This window comes from Oryctolagus cuniculus, chromosome 2 (genome assembly GCF_964237555.1).
Source record: "Oryctolagus cuniculus chromosome 2, mOryCun1.1, whole genome shotgun sequence".
In the NCBI taxonomy this organism is placed as follows: domain Eukaryota; kingdom Metazoa; phylum Chordata; class Mammalia; order Lagomorpha; family Leporidae; genus Oryctolagus; species Oryctolagus cuniculus.
The window spans coordinates 1,103,265-1,124,905 of NC_091433.1; the positions used below are offsets into that span (position 1 = coordinate 1,103,265).

Sequence of the window (21,641 nt, forward strand, 5' to 3'; positions counted from 1 at the left end):
CTCTCTCTGTAACTCTGCCTTTCAAATAAGTAAATCTTAAACAAACAAATAAAATTTCAATTCCCATCACTTTTTTTTTTCCAATCACTTTTGAACAGGAAGACTGCAGCAAAGCCCAAATTGATATGAAGCGGGCAAGACTGAGTAACTGTGTGTATGGACAGGAAAAAGGACTTTGTCTTTATTTATAGGAGACTATAAATAAGAGAGAATCCCAACCTGCAAAACTGCAACACAGAAGTTTCTTGCTATGACATCACGTGGATTAATCTGCGAACCCTTGAGACCCTATTTCAAAGGCCCAAGTAAGAGAAAAACAAGGCCGGTGCCGCGGTTCACTAGGCTAATCCTCCGCCTTGTGGCGCCAGCACACCGGGTTCTAGTCCCAGTCAGGGCACCGGATTTTGTCCTGGTTGCCCCTCTTCCAGGCCAGCTCTCTGCTGTGGCCCGGGAAGGCAGTGGAGGATGGCCCAAGTGCTTGGGCCCTGCACCCGCATGGGAGACCAGGAGAAGCACCTGGCTCCTGGCTTTGGATCAGCGCGGTGCTCCAGCCGCAGCATGCCGGCCGTGGCAGCCACTGGAGGGTGAACCAACAGTAAAAGGAAGACCTTTCTCTCTGTCTCTCTCTCTCGTTGTCCATTCAGTCTGCCTGTCAAAAAAAAAAAAAAAAAAAAAAAAAAAAAGAGAGAGAGAGAGAAACAAGGAGCAGAAATGATCCACAGGCTCCCGAGGAGGGGCTGAGCCGACGTGGAGAAACCAGAAGCTGGGACATCTCACGTTCTAACGAGCCACGCGGGGCCCTGCTGTAGCTGCTGGGCTGACTGCTCCTTGAAGGTCACACACCCTCCCACCCACCAACCTTCCGTCCGCTCATCCGTCTGTCTCTCCATCCATCCCCTGTCTCCCATCCGTCTACCCAGCCAGCCACCCATGCCTCGCCCATCTCTCCATCCCTCGGTCTGTCCTTTCCTCCAATCTTCCACTCCCATCCACTCCATCCAACCACGCACCCAGTCTTCCACGCATCCATTCACTCAACCATACAATCTTCCATTCATCCAGTCTTCCACCCACCCATCTCCCACTCACCTCTTGGTCTCTCCATTCATCCAATCTTCTACCCAGCCATCCACCCACCCATCCACTCACACACCTGCCCTATAATCATGGATGAAGCACCAGCTACAAGTCAGGAGTTACACAGTTCAGGGGCTGGCACTGTGGTGTAGCAGGTAAAGCCATTGCCTGCAGTGCCGGCATCCCGTTATGGGCACCAGTTCGAATCCTGGCTGCTCCACTTGGAGTTGAGTGTTAGGGCTGCCCCTCGAGGGAGTGACCATCTGGCAGCCCCCATTCCCGCAGAGCAGGGGTGAGCTGCCCCCGTGGCTGCCAAGTCCACAGCTCCACGCTCCTGCACAACTCTGTGTCCTGCCTCATGCCACAAGAAATGTGGATAAGGACATGGATGGCTCCGGACGCCAGGCAGCACTGCCCCCCAGCCTGACTCAAGCCCCAGAGCAGAGAGCCCAGGCCGGCCACGCCAGACGTCAGGCTGGAGCTGTGACACGGTAACTGGGCGCCATCCGAGGCACTGAATGCGTGGTGAGTGGTGGTGTGGCCTGGCTGGGAAGCCCAGTGGGCAAGTGTGTGTTTGAGTCACCAAGACGTTGGCAAAGGCCTGGGAGCAAAACCCAAGCATTCGGGCAGAGTCCTGACGTGGGGGCCACACATCAGAGCCCAGGCCTGCCGAGGGGTGGAAGGAAGCGCGCCCTCCCCAGCACCTGTGCTTGCCGTCCTTGGTCAGCTGCAGGCCCGGAAGAGCAAGTCCAAGTCGACAGGAGAGTGGTGGGTCACATGCACCCACGCTGCAGCGACAGATACCCCCGGGGACACAGACCGGTCTGACTGCTGGCCCATGGCGGGCCCAGGATCCTCAGTGGGGGTTCACACCTACAGGCAGACGCCCAAGTGACGGCACAGGTGGGGACCTGTATGTGCAGATGGACGCCCCAGCGATGGGCGGGCATCTCACACAAGGCCACAGAACTCCGCGGTGGCAGCTCCTGATCCCAGCGGAGACAGGCAGTCTCCTAGAAGACGGATGGCCATAGGGGCTCTGGGCTGGGGCTGCCCCCTGACCTGGCCCAAGTCTCCTGCCCAGTGCAGACGCCCACAGGGCACTGCGGTGCAGCCCCCTGGGAGGTGGCAGGTGCATCGCTGCTGCCGGGAAGACCAGGCCTGGCTTCAGCTTCCCCGGGGCCCAGCTCCTCTGGGATCTGATCCAGTGCCCTCCTCTGAGAGGCCTTCCCTGAGCCCTGGCCCCAAGCTCCCTTCTCTCTGACCCTGCGTCTGGCTCCTGCCGCTTGTCTCCTGCCCAGCGGCCTCCTCCCATAGCCAGTACAGCGGCTGCATCCGCTCCGCCTCCCGCCCCAGGACGGCCCGGCACGCAGCGCTGCGATGAGGGCCCTCTGGGAACAGACTTCCCTGCACTCCGCTGCTGCAGGTCTGGGAAGGAAGTTCCCCGGCGTGGCCTGCTGAGGCCGAAGGCTCTGGGCAGCAGCCCCGGCCATGGCCCCTCTCTGACACAGCGACTCCTCCAGGGATGGGGACAGCTGGGCGGTTAGAAACACAGCTGGGAGCCGGCGCCGTGGCTCAATAGGCTAATCCTCCACCTTGCGGCGCCGGCACACCGGGTTCTAGTCCCGGTTGGGGCACCGGATTCTGTCCCGGTTGTCCCTCTTCCAGGCCAGCTCTCTGCTGTGGCCCAGGAGTGCAGTGGAGGATGGCCCAGGTGCTTGGGCCCTGCACCCCATGGGAGACCAGGAAAAGCACCTGGATCCTGGCTCCTGCCATCGGATCAGCGCGGTGCACCGGCTGCAGCGGCGGCCATTGGAGGGTGAACCAACGGCAAAGGAAGACCTTTCTCTCTCTGTCTCTCTCTCTCACTGTCCACTCTGCCTGTCAAAAAAAAAAAAAAAAGAAAAGAAACACAGCTGGGACATCCAAATGTGCTATGTCCACATCAACCCCCAGAACCTGCGGCCCGAATGGAGAAGGCTCTGCTGCCTGACAGGTGGATGAAGTTAGAGGTCTCGAGGGGACAGCGTCCTGTTAGCTGGGTGGGCGCTGAATCCACATGTGTCCTTAGAAGGGGCCAAAGAGGAGACACAGACAGGAGAGGCCACGTGACAGCGGAGGCGGGGGCTGGGGTGCAGCCAGGAGCTGAGGAATACTGAGCTGAGCCTTCAGCGCGAGGGCCGGTGCCGGCACCTGGGCCTCCACCACGGGGCAGGGGCTATGAGAGAAGGAGCGCTCCTGTTTGAGCTCACAGATGCTGCGGCATCAGCTGCGGCACACCCACCGAGAGGCGAGCCCGGGACCCCATCCTGAGGGCACGCCCCGGGCGGTTATAGCCCAGGGACTAAGTCCCTCATCCACAGGAACGCCTTGTCGGACGCCTGGGGCCACAGGGTCCCAGCCCCGTGCTACTGCTTCGCGTTGCTGTGACAGAATACCTGAGGCTGGCTATTCCTTAAGAAGCACAGCGATTTGGCTCGAGTTTGTCCGCGGGGAGGGCCATGTTCCCAGGGCCCCGGGCTGCCGCGGGCACCTGGGGAGTGAACCAGAGGAGGGCGCTGTCGCTGTCTCTCGAATGAATGAATGAACCAACAGAAGTGGGAAGCACCGAAGTGTTCAGAAGCAGCAGTCACACCAAACACCAACCACAGCGCAGACCGTCTAAGGGAGCCCGAGCTCTGCCAGCGGCTGCTTGCTCGCCGTAACCATCCTGCGAATGGCACTGAGCAGGGAGAGGTGGGTGTGATGGTGCTGCCGCCCACAGAGGCCACAAAGCTCACAGCCCCCTGAAGACGCTGTGGCCAGGAGGGGACGAGGGCCCCGGGCGCCTCCGGAGTCTCCAAGCCTCTTGAAGGGAGGCAGCCCCAGGGCCTTTCTCGGCCTGGGCCACCCCCGCGTGGGGTCTCGGCCTCTCAGCCCCGTGCCCACGAGTGGCAGTGGGCGGGGCTCCCTCCCCACCTCAGCACTGCAGGCTGGGGTGGCTGGAGCTGAGGTGCTCCCTTTGCCCACCTGGTGAAACCCGTGAGTACGTGAATGTGCGTGTGCACTGAGCACACACGTGCGGGGGTACAAGTTGTGAGTGTGTATCACGTCTTGCCTCCCACCAGGCCCCGAGCCCATCTGCCCTGCCCAGCGCCATCCTCGTGTAGGCCGGCTTCCAGGCCTGGAGGTGGGGTGTGGCAGAGCCTTGAGGCCACGCCTTGTCTCCGGGGGGGCCCCAGAGCAGCTGCTTATGCCCCGGGCTCACCCCCTCTCTCAGAAAGTCAGCTCCCCGGGCCGGCCTCACCTCTCCCACTGCAGGCCAGGGGCCAGGGACCACGAGGGGCCTGGCCTCGAGATGCCCACCTGCCCCTCACGGCCCTGCCTCAGCCAAGGAGTCGGCACGGGGGACACGGGATCTGAGACCGGGGACTGCAGGGAAGCAGGGGGCACACACGTGCGCACTTCACAGTTCACCGAAATGTGCAGCAGGGAGAACCACGCATGGACGTCAGCGTCTGGCACCAAAATCACCTTTTTGATCCATTTTCCATGAACCTTTGGAGTGCCCTCTCCCACACTCATCTCGTGGCCACACGAGCAGCTTGTGCGCCCGTCCAGACCCACCAGCCGTGCTCGGAGCACAGGCCCCAGTGCCGCTGCTGGACCACAGCCGGTATTAGCCTGGCTTCCTGAGGAGGTCCCTGCCTCCGCCCCTGACTGGGGAGTCCCCTGCAAGTGGCCTTGCTGCCCACGCACACCCCCTCGGAGCACCTGCTTTTTGGAGCTGGCCCCTGCGCGGCAGCCTCCCACACCCACCAAGGTCCACATGCTCCACACACCAGCTGTGGCTACGGACCCTGTTCCGGTACGTGTGAGCCCAGGCAAGCCGGGGCCCTGGGGCTGCACCAGAACGAACAGCAGGGGTGGGCACAGCCCTCAAGCTGCAGAGGCAGGAGTCTGGGGTTCAGAATCAAGGATGTGAGAGACCGGCCGGCGCCGCGGCTCACTAGGCTAATCCTCCGCCTTGTGGCGCTGGCACACCGGGTTCTAGTCCTGGTCGGGGCACCGGATTCTGTCCCGGTTGCCCCTCTTCCAGGCCAGCTCTCTGCTGTGGCCAGGCAGTACAGTGGAGGATGGCCCAGGTGCTTGGGCCCTGCACCCCATGGGAGACCAGGAGAAGCACCTGGCTCCTGCCTTCAGATAGGCACAGTGCGCCGGCTGCAGTGCGCCGGCTGCGGCGGCCATTGGAGGGTGAACCAACAGCAAAGGAAGACCTTTCTGTCTCTCTCTCTCTCACTGTCCACTCTGCCTGTCAAAAAAAAAAAAAAAAAGAAAGAAAGAAAGAAAGAAAGAAAGAAAGAAAGAAAGAAAGAAAGAAAGAAGAAAAGGATGTGAGAGACCCGGGAAGTACCCCTGTGTCTGGCTCCTGGGATGTCCTCCGAGACCCTGCTGCCTGTCAGCCCTTGGCACAACCTTTATACGGAGACCACGCAAGGATCTCGAGTCACGTGCAGGTGCTCGGGAGATGGCAGGAAGGACGCGGTGCCACACTGCACAAGGTACGTGGGTGGCCCAGGATGGGCCCCGCAGGCAGCCATGGAGCTGGAGTCCGATAGTTGGGGAAGGAGGGGTGACCACGGAATGCCTGCTCGACGATGGCCATGGGGCCCACGTGGCACCTGGTGCAGATGGGCAGGAGGAACAGTGTGTGTGTGGTGGGGGGTGGGGGTGGGGGAAGAACCAGTGGCCCAGAGAGCAGACAAGGACCAGGAGCAGGAGAGCGCGGGGTGGATGTCTAGGAACAAACTCGGGTTTAGTTACAGGATGTGGAAGGCCATGCGGGATGTGGGGCAGGAGCTGGCTGGGTGGGCGGGGTGCGGTGGTCTGCAGAGGGTCTGAGCGTCCCCCAAAGCCCCCACTGAGGCATTGAGAGGGGAAGACTCAGTCTGACTGTGGTGGTCGGGGTAGGGTCCATGGGGGTCCATCAGGACTAGTTGTCATCAGAGTGGGGGCCCCACGACTGAACCCCTATGGTGTCAGACACCAGACCAGCTCGCTCCTGGCTCTGTCCCCAGGGCTCTGCCAGCAACAAGCCTAACCTCGCAACCCAGAACCATGAGCCAATAGAAACCTTTCTTCTTCATAGCGCGACCTGCGCCGGGTACTTCCTGGTGACAGCTGACTGCTACACTGGGTCGAGCCACCAAGGGTCTGATGCCAAGGGGCTGGGAGAGGGGGAGCCCTGGAGGGGGCTAGGCAGGGGCCTACTGGGTGTTGTCACTGGGTCCGAGGGCCACTCAGGAGCACAGAGTGGAGACTGGGCACCATGCGGCTCTTCCACCCACCACATAAGAGGGCTGATAAACAGCCAATAAAGTCATGGAACTTGCAATTAAAGATCTCCCCACAAAGACAATGCCAGGCCCAGTGAATTCTGATTTTTTTTTTAAGATTTATCCATTTATTTCAAAGTCAGAGTCACAGAGACAGAGGGAGACAGAGAGCAAGAGGTCTTCCATCTGCTGGTTCACTCTCCAAATGGCCCTCAAAGGCCAGGGCTGGGCAGGCTGAAGCTGGGAGCCAGGAACCTCATACAGGTCTCCCATGTGGTGCAGAGGACCAAGGACCTGGGCCATCCTCCACTGCTTTCCCAGGAGCATTAGCAGGGAGCTGGATGGGAAGTGGAGCAGCTGGGACTTGAACCGGTGCCCATATGTGATGCTGGCACTGAAGATGGTGGCTTAACCTGCTAAGCCACAGTGCCGGCACCTCTAACTATACTGTTAGGCACAAATAATGCCAACTGATTTTGGCAAAGGTGGGAAGCCAGGTGGAGAGAATACATCTGAAAGAACTGACTCTGCTTATGCAAAACAGAACTCTGATCCACATCCCATTTCACACATAGAAGTGAACTCCAAATGGAATACAGGCCTAAAAATAAAACCTCCAAAAGGAAACAGGAAAAACTCGAGTGGCTTTGGGTTATGAAAGCGATTCTTAGATACGACACCGAAATCATAATCCCTAGCAGCAAACAGTCAACCTGACTTGATCACATTACGAACTTCCACTTTCCAAACGACACAGCCAGTCAGGGAGAAAATGCACGTGGGCCACGTGTGTCCCAGAGAGCCCGCACGCGGAACGCACAGGGGACTCAGCAAGCCCACGCCAGCCCGCCGGGAAGCAGCAGCCGTAGCCGGCAGGTGCCTCGCCTCCGAGCGCACGCTGGTGCACAGGAGCTGCAGAGGAGCCGACTTGGTCCTCCTTAAGAGAAGGCAAACCAAGGCCCCGGGAGCAGCACCTCTCACTTCCGGGGGGACGGCCAGGTGTGTGCCTGCACCTACGCGGGGGTCCTGGGCGGAGCTCCCAGGTCCCAGCGTGGCCAGGGCTGCCGTGGGCATTTACGGGGCTCTCTCTGCCCGCTCAAGTACGTGAATGCTTGAATCCGTCAAAAGGTTGGTCACAGGAAGTGGTGGCCAGGCACGGAGGAACCAGAGCCCTCACTTGTGCCATCTGTTGTCACCAATATACTCAGCAGAGCCCTTTAAGGTGGCCGTGAACACACCAGACGTGCGGCCCCCAGCTCCACGTCACTGCCTCTGCCGCTGCTCCTCCCCTCAGGAAAAATCCTGCCTACAGAACCACCGCAGTGCTCTGAGTCCCCTCCAAACCCCGCTGCATCCGCACACACACACACACACACTCACACAGACACACACACTCACATAGACACACACACTCACATATTCACATATATACACTCATGCACACATACACACACACATATATACATACATATACACATTCACACATACTCACATATACACACTCACATATATACACATACATAGACACACATATATACACACCTCATATACACACATATAAACACATATATACATCTACAAACTCACATACATACACATATATCCACATACTCATACACACGTACACACTCACATATATACTCATATATACACACATTCATATACACACATATACTCATATATACACACTCACATATATACACATATACACACACTCATATACACACATATATACACTCACATATATACTCATATATACACACATTCATATATACACATATACTCATATATACACACATATATACACTCACATATGTGTGCTCATATACACACTCATATGTACACACTCATACATACTCATACACTCACATATACATACTCATTATCAAGCTACACTCATACATACACACACATACATACATATATACATACTCATATACACACAACACACGCATACACATATAGACACACACATACATACATACAAACACATACACATATATACATACACACATACATACACATATACAAACACATCCACACATACATACACACATGCACATATATGCACAAATATGCAAACACAAAACTACATACAAATACACACAATAGTATATACACATATGTATACACACATATACATTCACATACACACAAAAAACACTCATACACACATATACACACTTCAACATACCCATACACATGTATAAACACAAATATACAAACACAGTCACAAACACACACACACACACACACACCCGCTCTCCTCCATGTCCCACTGCTCCTACCTGGCATCGGGGCCCTTGCAGCTCCTGCTCCCGGGTCACCTTTATTCCAGCCCCTCCCCCTCACTCAGGTCTCAGCACAGGCCACCACCTTGCGGCCCTCACACGGGCTGCCCCACCCAGCACTCTGCCTCTCCTGCAGCCAGGCTGGCTTCTCCCTGGCCCCGACCGCACCGTGGGAAGGGGCCGTGAGCGAACGGCAGGAGGAGCAGTCTGCGCCCTGGAGGAGGTGGAGATGGCCAGGAAAGGGGCGGGGTGTGGATGGTGCCAGAGACCCAAGGCCAGGCTGCAGGGCAAGGCCACAGGCACAGGGCCCTTGTGAGGCCGGCTGCCAGCAGCGCCGGTGGGCCAGGTCCGGCTGAAGGGCCAGCTGCCCCCTCGGCCAGGCCGGCCAGCTGTGGCTCAGCAGGAGACCTCGGCACGAGGGAAGCACCTGCTGCTCGAGGCCCAGGTCACCGCTCTTCTGGGGGTGCAGTGACCCGGCTGTCACACAGCTGGGGTTGCATGGCCAGTGCCAGCAAGTGGCGTGGGAGAACAGGCCCTCCCACCCGCCCCAGGCCTGTGTGCGGCGGACCAGCTCTGGTCTCGTCCCCACCTCACTCGGTGTCAGCCCGCGAAGCCCGTTGCTCACGAGCAGCTGACTTGACGCGGTCTTTCTGCCTGATCTGTTTTTCAGGAGCCTAAACCATTCCCAGTCTAAGCTGCTCGGTCGTTCCTGTCCTTCCTCCTGGGGTGAAGTGGCTGGGAGGCTATGGGGCAGCAGCCCCAGGGAGTGCAGCTGCAGTGGCCAGGCCAGCACCTGCCAGCAGGAAGCGGCCGAGGCCTGCGGGGCAGGATCTGCTGCCCGGGGTCCTGCAGCCTCCAGGGAAGGCTGGGCCGCCTGCCCCAAGTCTCCCCGTCACCCCCATCCCGGGCTCGTCTCCCACTGAGCCCCAGCAGCCCTGCTAGAGGCCCCCTTTCCACTGGGAGCCTGTTGGAGGCCAGCACGGAGAGCCCAGCCAGGCAGGGGACAGCTCCACTGTGTCTCGGGTCACTGACTGGTAGCTGGCCCAGCGGCACACTGTCCCTGCCCGTCCCTACCTGGAAGGTCCACGGAGGACCACGCCCAGCAACCCTAGCACCAGACCTGTGGAAAGGAAAACACATCCTTCCAGACTGTCGAGGCTGAGGAACCGCGGGAGCCCCTGGACAGGAGCTCACCTGGTGCAGGGGGCCACTCAGGGCAGGGGGACCGCGGGGGCCCCTGGACAGGAGCTCGCCTGGTGCAGGGGGCCACTCAGGGCACTGACCAGCAGCTCATCTACCCCAGGCCAGCTGCTGCCTGCCGCTGCCTGGCATTGGCCTGGGCTGAGGGCTGCAGGGCCCTCCGTGGCCCGAGGGAGGCCCCGTGGACCTCAAGCCGTTACTGCTCAATGGTGCTGAAGGCAGGATGCAGGCTCTCTGTAGCCACAGCCACCTGAGGCTGAAGGCAGGGCACCCGAGGGCCCTGACACATCTAAGCCAGGGTCCCCAACCCCTCAGGAGGCAGAGGGGCGGAGCCATGAAGCATGGCAGGTGCCCCCCAGAGAAGGAGCTGGGCAGGAAGCAGCAGTCTGAATGAGAAGCTGAAGCCGGGGCGGGAACCCACAGGACCAAGCACCTGTGGGACGTTAGCCGTCAGGAGAACAGTGGGCATGGGCCAGCAGACGGTGAAGTGCCGATATGACAACAAGGCAGCCACAGGCAGGCTGGCAACAGCAGAGATGGCAAGGAACAGGCCGGGTGACAGTCCCGAGGGAGGAGGCGAGGCAGGGCGCGGCCAGGGACAAGCGGCGCTGAGCGGGGACAGCGGTGAGGTGCTGCGACTCGGGGCGCCTCAGCCTCCTGTGGTGCCTCAAGATGTCAGGGGACCTGGGGGCTCTCCTGCGCCCATTTTGCAGACAACAAAACTGAGGCTTAAGTCCTGCAGCCAGTTCCTGACTTCAGCTCCCCTTGCTCCCTGTGTGTGTCCTCCCGAGTACACCCCCGGGAGCGAGGAAGCACAGTGCTGCAGCCCAGCTCTCCAGCGCCCCAGCGTCAGCCGTCGGCCATTACCAGACTCCAAGGAAGGAGTAGTGGCTCCCGCTGAGGGCAGGGCTCAGCCTCTCCTCGGGGACAAGGAGGCTCCTAGCACTCTCCCCGACGCGGCAGCCAGGGAGGTCGGCCAGGCAGGGCAGGGAATCCCCACCGAGCTGGGTTCCAGGGGCAGGCGAGCCTCTGGGCCGTGACAAGCAGTGAGGTTTCCAAGACTTCAGAGCCAGGTTCCCGACAGTCACGCCCTCGGACAGCAAAGACCAGGAGAACGCCGCATCCCTGGAGCAGGAGAAACGTGGCACGCGCCACGCACAGTCACCCACAACCGGCCAGGGACCAAAAGCTGTCTCTAGAATCCTTATCAACCTGACCACACCAGACACAGCGAAGCCATTGATGAGCAAAAGCTAACGGCTGGTAGGAGGGAGGAGAAAGGGGCGTTTTCAGTAAGGAAAACAGGAAGCCCCACGGGCACGGGGTGAGCCGTCCCTGGGCAGGTGGCAGAGGTGAGACGGAGCAGGAAGGCACGCAGAGCTCGCCGTTCAGAGACGCGAGACAGGGCCGGGGGGACCCGGTTGGCCTCTCAGGTTGGGAAACTGAGTCGCACAGCACCCCCACGGCGTTTCCTGGGACGTCTGTGCCTCCCCACTAAGGACTGAGGCCAGAGGCAGAGCACCTGGAAGGAAACTGCTCGCAGGCCAACTCCACTCCGAGAGGATGCAGACATGGAAAACACAGACGGCACGAGCAGGCGTCCCTCGGAGGGAGCAGGGTTCCGCTAGAGCCACGCTTTCCAAGAACTTTGCAGAGAAATGACCAAAAAGTCACACAGTGAAAAAAAATCACGAACACTCGTAAGATCTGAGAGGCGTTTTGTTTCCTTCTTTTAGTCTTTCCAAAGTTTCTACAATGAAGAGGGCCTGTGTCTAGAACCCGCAACGGGAGGAGCCGGCCCGGCGTTGTCGGTGGGGAGGGCGCATTCGTCCACAGAGCCGGCTGCGGGGACAACGGTGCGGGACGCATGGGCCAGGGGAAAACGAGGTTTTAAAAACATCAACTTTTCCAAAAGAAAAGGGCCAGTGAAAACAGCAGAAGGACACAGGTTCTGGAACATTCCTAACAGGCCAGAACCCGGGACGATGGTGCTGGCGGAACCGGCCAGGCCTGGGGAAACACGCAGAGCGGGGCTTCTCCGGGCCGGGGCCTTGGTTCCAGACTCCAGACCCACCTCCTGGCCTGCGTGGGTCCCCCCTGCCCTCCCGCCTGGGGCCACCCTCTGTATCTCCAGAAGCACCTGCCCTGGGGGTCTCGGGGAAATCCGGCCCCACAGGCAGATCCTTGGCCTCGGTCCCACACGTTTCAATTCCTTGGAGTACACAGAGGCCCCCGCAGCCTGGGTTCACCTGTGCCCTCCACGCCACACTCATGGGGGTTGCAGAGGCACCTGCCAGATGCGTGGGTCCCCAGACAGGTCCAGGCGAGGGAGAGCAGCAGGGCTCGCTGCAGGCAGAGGCAGAGGGGTCCAGCCTCTTCCAGGCAGAGGAGGGCAGAGGGCCAGCGTCTTGGCCTTGCTCACTCTGGCTGCCATGTGGGCGAAGCGAGCACACCCACACCTGTGCCTGAGACCAGCTGCTCATCACCCAGCACCTGCCAATGTCCAGCTGTCCAGGCGTCCGGTGTCTCACTGTTTGCTGCTGGTGTCCTCTCCGTCTTAATAGCAGCCACTCCCATCCTGATGCAAGATCATGCTCCCGAGGACTGGCCACGCCTGTCTCCTCCCTCAGGGGGTTTCCAGCACCTGCCTCAGGCCCCCCGAAATGTGCTTGTGACACAAATGAGTGAGTGCGTGAATGACGACTGTGGACAGGACGGGCCAACGTGCTGCCGGCTGACCTGCTTCCCAGCTCCGGGGGTACGGCCGGGCCCCAGGCACCGCTGTCTGAGGTCTTGGACCCAGTGCACTGCTGTCACAATCACCGGACCACCTGCTTTATGCCCCCCCCCCCAGATCCTTGGCTCCTTCCAGAAACACCTCTGTGGGAGATGAGGCCCCGGAGGGTCCTCTGCTTTTCTCGGTGAGCTTGGGCAGTTTTTGGCTCAGTTGAGTGCACGAGGTCCAGGAGGCTGAGGCTCCATGCGCAGAGTGGTGTCCCTGGTGGGAGAAATTTCTGGACAGGGTGGGTGCCCACATGTGGTCCCCTGGGCAGGTCAGCAGCAGGACAGTGACACTGCTCTGTGAGAACATCCGTGACGTCTCCGATCAGCCTTGCAGAAAGACAGTCCACCACCAGGGGGCTGAGCAGGCAGCCATCCCGCAGCCTCCCAGGGAGAACCCATCCACGGGCTGTGGCCACGTCCAGAGGAGGAGGCCGGCTGAGGCTCCTCACTGCAGCCCCGCCTGCCAGAGCAGGGGCCTGGATCCCAGCCCAGGCCGGCACCAGGGCCTCACGGGGTGCGCGCCGGCCCCGCCGCACTGCCGGGGGGCTCAGTTGCAAAGGAAAGCGGGGATCCCTGGAGAGTACCAAGGGCAGGCTCCGGCAGGAACTCCCGGAAAGCAAGGCTGGGAAGCCGTGAGCGGCAGGAACGCACGTGGGGCCGTGCATCTGTCTGGACATCCTTGCTTATATTTTTAGGAGTTGAAGGATAAACTTAAGAAACGGGGCAGGAGGGACTAAGATCCCTTGAGCAAACTGCTCAGAGTGTATCTTATTTTGCAGAGGTGATGGGGAACCAGGCAAATATTTCACAGATTTATAGACCTGAATTGAGTATAAACGGCAGAGGTCCTGGGCCCAGCGCACCCGATGCTACCAAATGCTAACCAAGACAAGCTTAGCGGCGGCGAGTAAAATCGGCGGCCTGACCTCAGAGACGGGGGCACCTCCAAGAGGCTTGAAAACAAGCGGCAGGGGGCGGGGGCGAGGGGGGGCACAGCGGCTCAGTCACTGCCCGGGATGTCCGCGTCCACCCTGGAGCACCAGGGCCTCAGTGCTGGCTCTGGCTCCGATCCTAGCTTCCTGCTGACACAGACCAAGGAGGCAGCAGCGCTGGCTCAAGTAGTCGGGTTCTCGCCACACATGTGGGTCTGAGACCTTGCCTGAATCCTGGCTCCCACTCTGGCCTGGCCCAGCCCCGGCTACTGCAGGATTTGGGGAGGAGACCAGTGGCTGGAAGTCCTCTGTCTCTGCCTCTCAAATAAACAAATATAAAAGTAATGGCAAATAAAAGAATTTTTAAAAACTCAGACAGTAATAAGTGTTGGTGAGAACATGGAGAAACTAGAACCCTTGTGTAGGGCTGGTGGGACGTAAGCTACAGCCAGTGTGGAAAAGTTTGACAGCCCCTCAAAAAGTCAGAGACGCTGTACAGCCCACCGATTCCTCCCTAGCCAGGTGCCGAAAGAACTGCAAACATGATCCACATGGACACCCGACAGCCACCACTTAGAACCGACACACACACCCGTCGGCAGGGCAGTGGACGAGCAAAAGTGGCCTCCACCCACACGCGGCAGATCGCTCACCCAAACAAAACCTCTGATACACCCTCCCTGTGCGCGAATCCGTGAACCTTGAAAACGTCAAGTTTGGGGCCACGCTGTGGTGGACCGGGTTAAGCGGCCGCCTGCTGTGCCGGCATCCCATTCGGGTGCTGGTTCAACTCCCGGCTGCTCCACTTTCAATCCAGCTCCCTGCAAATGCACCTGGGAAAGCAGTGAAAGATGCCCCAAGTCCTTGGACCCCTGCACGCAGGTGAGAGACCCAGAAGCTCCTGGCTCCTGGCTCCTGGGGTCATTCGAGGAGTGAACCAGCGGATGGAAGATTTCTCTGCCTCTGCCTCACTGTAGCTCTGCCTTCCAAATAAATAAATAAATCTTAAAAAAAAAAAAAAAAGGCCGGCGCCGCGGCTCACTAGGCTAATCCTCCGCCTAGCGGCGCCGGCACACCGGGTTCTAGTCCCGGTCGGGGCGCTGGATTCTGTCCCGGTTGCCCCTCTTCCAGGCCAGCTCTCTGCTGTGGCCCAGGAGTGCAGTGGAGGATGGCCCAGGTGCTTGGGCCCTGCACCCCATGGGAGACCAGGAAAAGCACCTGGCTCCTGGCTCCTGCCATCGGATCAGCGCGGTGCGCCGGCCGCAGCGCGCGGGCCGCGGCGGCCATTGGAGGGTGAACCAACGGCAAAGGAAGACCTTTTTCTCTGTCTCTCTCTCTCACTGTCCACTCTGCCTGTCAAAAAAAAAAAAAAAAAAAAAAAGCCATGCTCAGAGACTGGATCCGACAGAAAAGGTCGTGCATCGAGGGATTCTGCATGGATTGGGGCGGGGGGAGGCTGCCCGAGCCTGGGCCCAGCCCACAGCCAGGGGCACAGGAGGGGCTGCACAGCCCCAGCCAAGGCCTCAGAGTGCCCGACAGCCACCGGGGCCCAGCACGGCCACGTGCTACCCCGAGAGGCCCAGGCGCAGGCAGAGGCGGTTACCCCTTCCCTCCGGTGTGCAGCCACGCGGCGCCCAGGCCCGTCAGTCTCACTCCGACCCCATCCCGAAGCTGCCGCTCTGTGGCCGGCCCGACTTCAGGCTGAGCCCCGTGCCCACCCCGACCAGGAAGGCAGTCCTGGAAACAGGTTAGTTGCCTGCTGGGCCCACAGCCCTGTGTGAGCATCAGAGGTGGGGCCACGCCTCCCTCTCCTTCCTGTCTCCAGCATTAAGGACAAGGTGCTGGCCTGATGCTTGCTAACTGCTGTGTTCTGGATACATCCGCGGAGTGAGGAGCGGAGAGAGGGAAGGCAGCCCTGGGGGGAGGGCTGGGAGAAGAGAGGAGAGCCCTCCCCACCTACTCTGACTGCAGGGAGCGGCAGGAGCCCTAGGAACTGCCCCCAGAACATGCCAGAAGATTTGCCTGAGGGTGGTCTCCGATCCCACGCCGGCTCCAGGGCCTGGGCCCTCGATTCAGCCCTGTGTGAGCCCAGAAGCCAACAGGGTTGGCAGAAAAGTAACCAGTGTGCTTGGATATGGCCCAGGGCAACAGGTGAGGCCCTAGTGCTATGGCCACTCACCCTGCTCAGTCCACCCACACAGGGGTCACACCAGGGTCACGATGGGCCGTGATGGTAGAAGGGCAGTCGAGGGGCTCGGCACCGAGTCCACATCTCCTGAAAGTGGGGCTCCCTGGGGTACATTTATCGGCCGCCTTCCTTTCTGTCGGGTGAGCCCGCCAGTCTCCCCTCAGCTCCTCACACACACAGACCACACACCTGGCCCCGGGCCCAGCACCTGCCGGTGGCCAAGAAGCCCTCGGTGGAGAATCAGCCAAGATGACACGTCCCAGATGCAGACAGAGCACAGCCCTCCCCTGGCCCAGAAGCAGCTCTTACCTGGAGCCCGACAGGGGCTGACCCTCCTCCGGGGCCGTCTCTCCCGGCTGACTCGGCGGTCCTGCGGCCTCAGGCTCCTGCTCCCTCACAGCCTCATCCACTCCTTGGGACCCCCTTGCTGCGTCCCCCAGGGCACCCGGGGTGGGTACCAGGCACTTGTCGGAAGTAGAGGCTTTGGGCTCCTGCCTGTCGGAGGCACCGTCTGTGGGCAGTGCGACCTCGGAGGCGGGCTGGGCATCGTCCAGGCTCTCGGGGTCCTTGTCACTGGCCTTGGCGAGGCCGGCAGCGTAGGAGGCGCTGATGACACTCCCTGGGCTGCATGTCCCCTGCAAGCGCTCCTCTGTGTCGTCCCTGCTGCCCCCACAGCTCCCACAGCACACGCAGGAGTTGAGGAGGCCATTGGCGGCCGTGGTGCTGGGCTTGTGGGTACTGCCCTCTGTCCCCTCGGCCACCGGAGCGGCTGAGGGTGCGCCTCGGCCTGGGGTCTCCCGGGTGGCAGCAGTGGTGTCCAAGGAGGCGGGCGATTTGGGGTTGAAGATGACGGTGGCCGAGAGCTTCATGCCGCCCGTCCGGTGGGCAATCATCTCGGCTGTCTCTGCGTCGTCTGCACTCCCCTCCCAGCCGTCCAGGCACAGCTGCGAGTCCAGGCAGCTGCAGGAGTTGGAGCCCGAGAGGCCAGCTGCCCGCACTTTGGCGTCCTCGACATTGTTGTTGCTCAAGTCCAGCTCCTCGTCCGTGGCCCCTGCTTCGGCACGTGGCACCCTCTCCCGGGGACTGGCCCCGGCGCCGCCTGCCCACCCAAGCGGGCTGTGTGGGGCCTCTCCGGTGCCCTCCACATCATCCATGAAGAACACTCGCTCCTCCTCGTCGCTGCCCAGCCGCGGCCGCGCTCTGCCCGGAGAGGCCTCCGCGTGGGGGCTGCCCTCGGCCCCCGGCCTGTGCGCAGGGGACTGGCAGGCGCTGGGTGGGGACAGCAGGGACGACATCTCGTCCCCAGCCCGGTGGACCATGCGGCTGAGCTGCTCCAGCTCCTGGTCATCATACTGCATGGAGCAGGCCAGCTCTGCCTCTGGGTTTTTGGCCTTGGCTGTGAGGGGCTCCCCGGGGGGCAGTGGGGCGGCGAAGGCGTCGGCCCGGATGGGCAGCTCCGCGTCCTGGGAAATGCAGAGGCTCCGCTCCAGTGTGTGCAGCTCCTCCTCCGTCAGAGTCTGCAGCAGGTCCCTGCGAGGGTCAGGACACAAGACAAAGGGGGCACGTTCCAACAGCCACGGCACCTGCAGGCCTGCACCACAGAAAAGCGGCCACAACCAAGTGCCCGTGGCCGGGAAGCCCCCTCTACTAGAGAAAGGCTCCGCGCCCAGGGCCTCTTCCTGCCGACATTCTGCCTCCGTAGCCCCGCGGCTCCAAGCTTTCTCTTCACAGCCTGCGCTGTGTGCAGACCCCCCAGACCCCGCCCTGCCCAAGCCCTGCCCCTCCTCCCCTCCTACAAGCCCCATCTGCCGTGGACCTCTGCACTGGGCACCTCCTCTCATTGGTCACTGTTGTTTCCTCTCCCCAGTCCGGGGGTCCCGGAACCCCACAGGACAAGGGAAGCGGTCAACAGCCATCAGCCAGCTGAACAGCAGACCAGCCTGAGCTCAACGCCTCGCCAAGGCCACTGCCGGGGCCCCAAGAGCTCGACAGTGTCCACAGGGCCAAGGGGGAAGCTGCTGGGGTCTGGACTTGAGACGCTTCTGCCTTGCTGTGGGGCAGGGGTCTGAGCTCCCAGGGTCCCCAGAGGATTCCTGGCTTCAGCCAGTGTGCCTGAGGCCACCCTGCACCAGGCAGGCTCTTGGGAGGCCTCAGGATGTCCCACGACCCTGAGAGGGTCATCTGCTCCAACACCCAGGGAAGGGGGCTTCCTGGATCCCAGGGGCCAGGGGAGGGCACCAAGCATCCAGAGCCACAGGGCCGGGAAGGCGCCCACAGGACACACACAGCCCTGTGCCCCCACCCCTGCAGGAGGCCACGGCCAGCCTGTCAGCTCCGAGCAGCTGCCTGGCAGAGATCCTAACTCACCCGACAGAAAGGCACGCGGTTTTAAAGGGACGCCAATGTGACTACACAGACACAAACCAGGGACTTAACCAGAGGTGAGTCTGGGGGCTGTTGGTGAACAGGGGAAAGCAGTAGCTGTGTGGTGCGCTGAACGTGAGTAGTGCTGGGTCTGCCACACCCAGGGCTCGGCACAGCAGAGGAACAGAGCCAGCCAAGGAGGACCCGGTGGTGACTCAACACTGGCCTGAGCACCTGGTTCCCACGCCCCCCCACACCCCTCCCCTCCCTGTCCCCCCACCTGATTTTCCGCAGCAGCGTGTGGAAGGGCCGGAACAGCTCGGACATGTCTTCTACCTTTCGGTCCAAGTTCAAGGGTCCATCCGCATAGACCACAAGGCCACTGCATTTGAGACACAAAAGCCAGTGTGGTGAGGTGTCCGGTGCTCCAGCTAGCCTGGGAACCCCAGCTTGGGTCACACTGTCTGGGGAGTTCTCACTGTTTGCCCTGGCAACCGACGCTTTGGTAAGTTTAGGACATAAAAGGTATTACCCAGACTTCATCTGCTGCGGCTGCTTATCTTACGTTCACTGGAGAGATCATGAAATTATCATAAAAATCTGAGTACATCAGTGCTGCAATCAGATAAATTAGCATCCAGACTTGTTACTAAAATCAACCTCCCTGAAAACGGAAAAGGCAGGATTGGCGGTTAAATTTATCTACGGGGGCTCTGAGAATTGGCCCTGAAACTGCCCACTACCCAAAGGCACAGCGTGGGCTACAGTGCAAACAGGGCCCCTGCATGTGTGCTCCCACCAGCCAGGACTGACCGGCCCTCCAGGGTGCCCACCACGCCTGGAGAGGCGCTCCCTGCCCAGGACAGGCCGTCCCCGCCAGCAGGAACCCAGCGTCCAGCTCAACGCTGCTCAGGTGCTCCTCCCGGAGGCCCGATTCCACTTCAGCACCACCGGACGCCTGCTGGCCCTGAGAGAGCCTTTTCCACCGTGTTGCCCTCTCCCTGAGAGCGGCGACCCGAGGACCTCTGCGGGGCCCTCCGGCCTGGTCACAGGACCGGGCAGCCCAGATGCCCAGTCACCTCCCAACAGTATCCGCTCTGGAACAGGGTTCTTGTCTACACATCCAGCACAGTAAGGAAAAGGGATCGATGGAAGACCCTCTGTCTCTCCCTCTGTCTGTCTGTAATCTACCTCCAGAATAAATAAATATTTTTAGATTTATTTTCTTATTTGAAAGAGTTGCAGAGAGGCAGAGGCAGACAGAGAGAAACAGAGAGAACGTCTTCCATCCACTGGTTCACTCCCTAGATGGCTGCAATGTCTGGAGCTTTCTCCAGGTCCCCCCTTGGGTATAGGGACCCAAAGACTTGGGCCATCTTCTACTGCCCTTCCAGGGCATAGCAGAGAGCTGGATCAGAAGTGGAGCAGCCAGGACTTGAACTGGTGTCCATATGGGATGCCAGCACTGTAGGTGGCAGCTTTACCTGCTTGGCACAGTGCCAGCCCCAAATAAATAAATCTTTAACAAAAGAGGGGGAGGGGAGGCTGGTGCTGTGGCATAGCAGGTAAAGCCACTGCCTGCAGCACTAGCATCCCATATGGACACCGGTTCAAGCCCTGGCTGCTCCACTTCTGATCCAGCTCTCTGCTGATGCGCCTGGGAAGCAGCATAAGATGGCCCAAGGGGTTGGGTCCCTGCACCACATGGAAGACCCAGATGAAATTCCTGGCTTCAGCCTGGCCCAGTCCTGACTGTTGCAGCCATCTGGGGAGTGAACCAGGGGCTGGGAGATCTCTCTCTGCCTCTGTATCTCCTTCTCTGTAACTCTTTCAAATAAATAAATAAATCTTTAAAAAAGAAAAAGGCATCACCAGGACTGAATGAAGCGACCGGTGTCTGCAGCAGTGGTGTAGACACCACGTGGGGTGGCTGCATCCCGTGTCAGAGTTCCGGCTCTGCTCTGATCCAGCCTCCCGCCATGTGCACCCTGGGGGGCAGCAGGTGATGGCTTAAGTACTTGACTCTTTGCCACCCACATGGGAGATACAGAGTCCCGACTCCTGCCTGACCAGCCCCAGCTGCTGTAGGCATTTGGGAAGTGAACCAGCAGATAAAAGATTCTGTCTCTTTCTCTCTGCCTTCCAAATAAAATGAAAATAAATAAACGTTTTTTAACAAGAACTGAATAAGGGACTGGCTGTCCCTAAGATTGGATCTCAGGTACAAAAAGAAGATTCAAAACCCCAGGAAAACATGGGCTGTGCTGCCATATTGGGCAGAGAAGACGCAGGGCAGTCGGCTGTGTCCTGAGCAGGAGGGCGAGGCTTGTCTCCAGGTCCAAGTCAGTGTCCGGCTGGCCCAGGTACTGGAGCACAGAGGACAACGGGGATGCAGTGTCCCTGCGCCCCAGCATCTGCAGAAACCCAGCTGGGGGCCGGGAGGCAGCTGAAGAATGAGGCCAGGGAATGAGTGTGGAAGAGAACAGCTGGGTGGGGCGGAGCTGCCACCCACAGCTACTGCTGATGGCTCAGGACAGGCCCGGGCCACGGCCCAAGTCGCCCCGAGGAGCTGAGGCTGGCAGGCAGCAGGTGGATCACGGAGGCTGGGTGTGGGCAGGGCACGTGGAGGGCGCAGTGGGGGCTGGCCCAGTGCAGCCCAGGTGAACAGGTGAGAGGATGTGCGCACCGGGTGGGCGCCAGGGCGGGTGGCCAGGCCCCTGCGGGAAGGGCGGGAGGCCAATCTCCTTTAGAGAACTGAGACGACACTCTCGCTCCACAGCTCTGTGGCAGTGAGCGCCTCCACGGGGCGCTCCATCGCCTGTTTCTAGTTCAAACCATTCTCCCCAGCAGAATCCCCCATTTCTGTAAGTAGTCGTCCTCACCCCGGCGACCTGGGCTCTAGCCTCTGTCTGCACGCGTGTGCTGTCTCGGCATCTCGTCAGGGTGAGAACACGTGGCACACGACCTCGGGGGCCGGGCTCCTGCCCCTGGGCGAGGTTTCCAGGGTCCATCGTGAGGTGGCAGTGTGAGCGCTCTGCTGCTCCTACGACTGTGCACACACGTGCTCTGTCTACTCATTCGCCCTGGGATCCGGGCTGCCTAGTGCTGCCGTGACAGCGTCTGTGCAGGCTTCTGCGTGCACAGGCAGATGTGGGCGTGTGCCTGGGAGGGTGTGTGGCAGGGCCGCGCGGATCAGGCGGCTCTGCTAATGCTCCCAGAGACGCGCTGGGTCCTATTCCTCCACATGCCCACCAGCACGCGCTATTCCGGCTGACCGCCACGGGGCGGGTGTGAAGTGTCTCCCTGTGGTCTTGATTTCCATTTCCTTAACTGCCAGATGGGCAGCATCTTTCAGGTGTCTCCTATGAACACAGTTCAGGGGGCCGGCACTGTGGCACAGTGGGTTAAACCACCAGCTGTGATGCCGGCTCCCCATTTTGGAGTGCCAGGCCTGCTCCCAGCTCTCTGCTGATGGCCTGGGAAAGCAGCG

General features: G+C 60.2%; 1 protein-coding gene across 5 annotated transcripts in view; it reads right to left on the bottom strand.

Annotated features, from left to right (window-relative positions):
* Positions 1-21,641, bottom strand: part of ZFYVE28 (zinc finger FYVE-type containing 28) — a 106,234-nt gene that overhangs the window by 11,743 nt on the left and 72,850 nt on the right. For all 5 annotated transcript variants that reach the window (XM_051836673.2, XM_070069533.1, XM_070069531.1 and 2 more), the window contains exons 7-8: positions 18,432-18,533; positions 16,097-17,317 (exon numbers count right to left, since the gene is read on the bottom strand). In XM_051836673.2, coding sequence (XP_051692633.1) covers positions 16,097-17,317; positions 18,432-18,533 — 1,323 coding nt within the window. The remainder of the gene's footprint in view (positions 1-16,096; positions 17,318-18,431; positions 18,534-21,641) is intronic.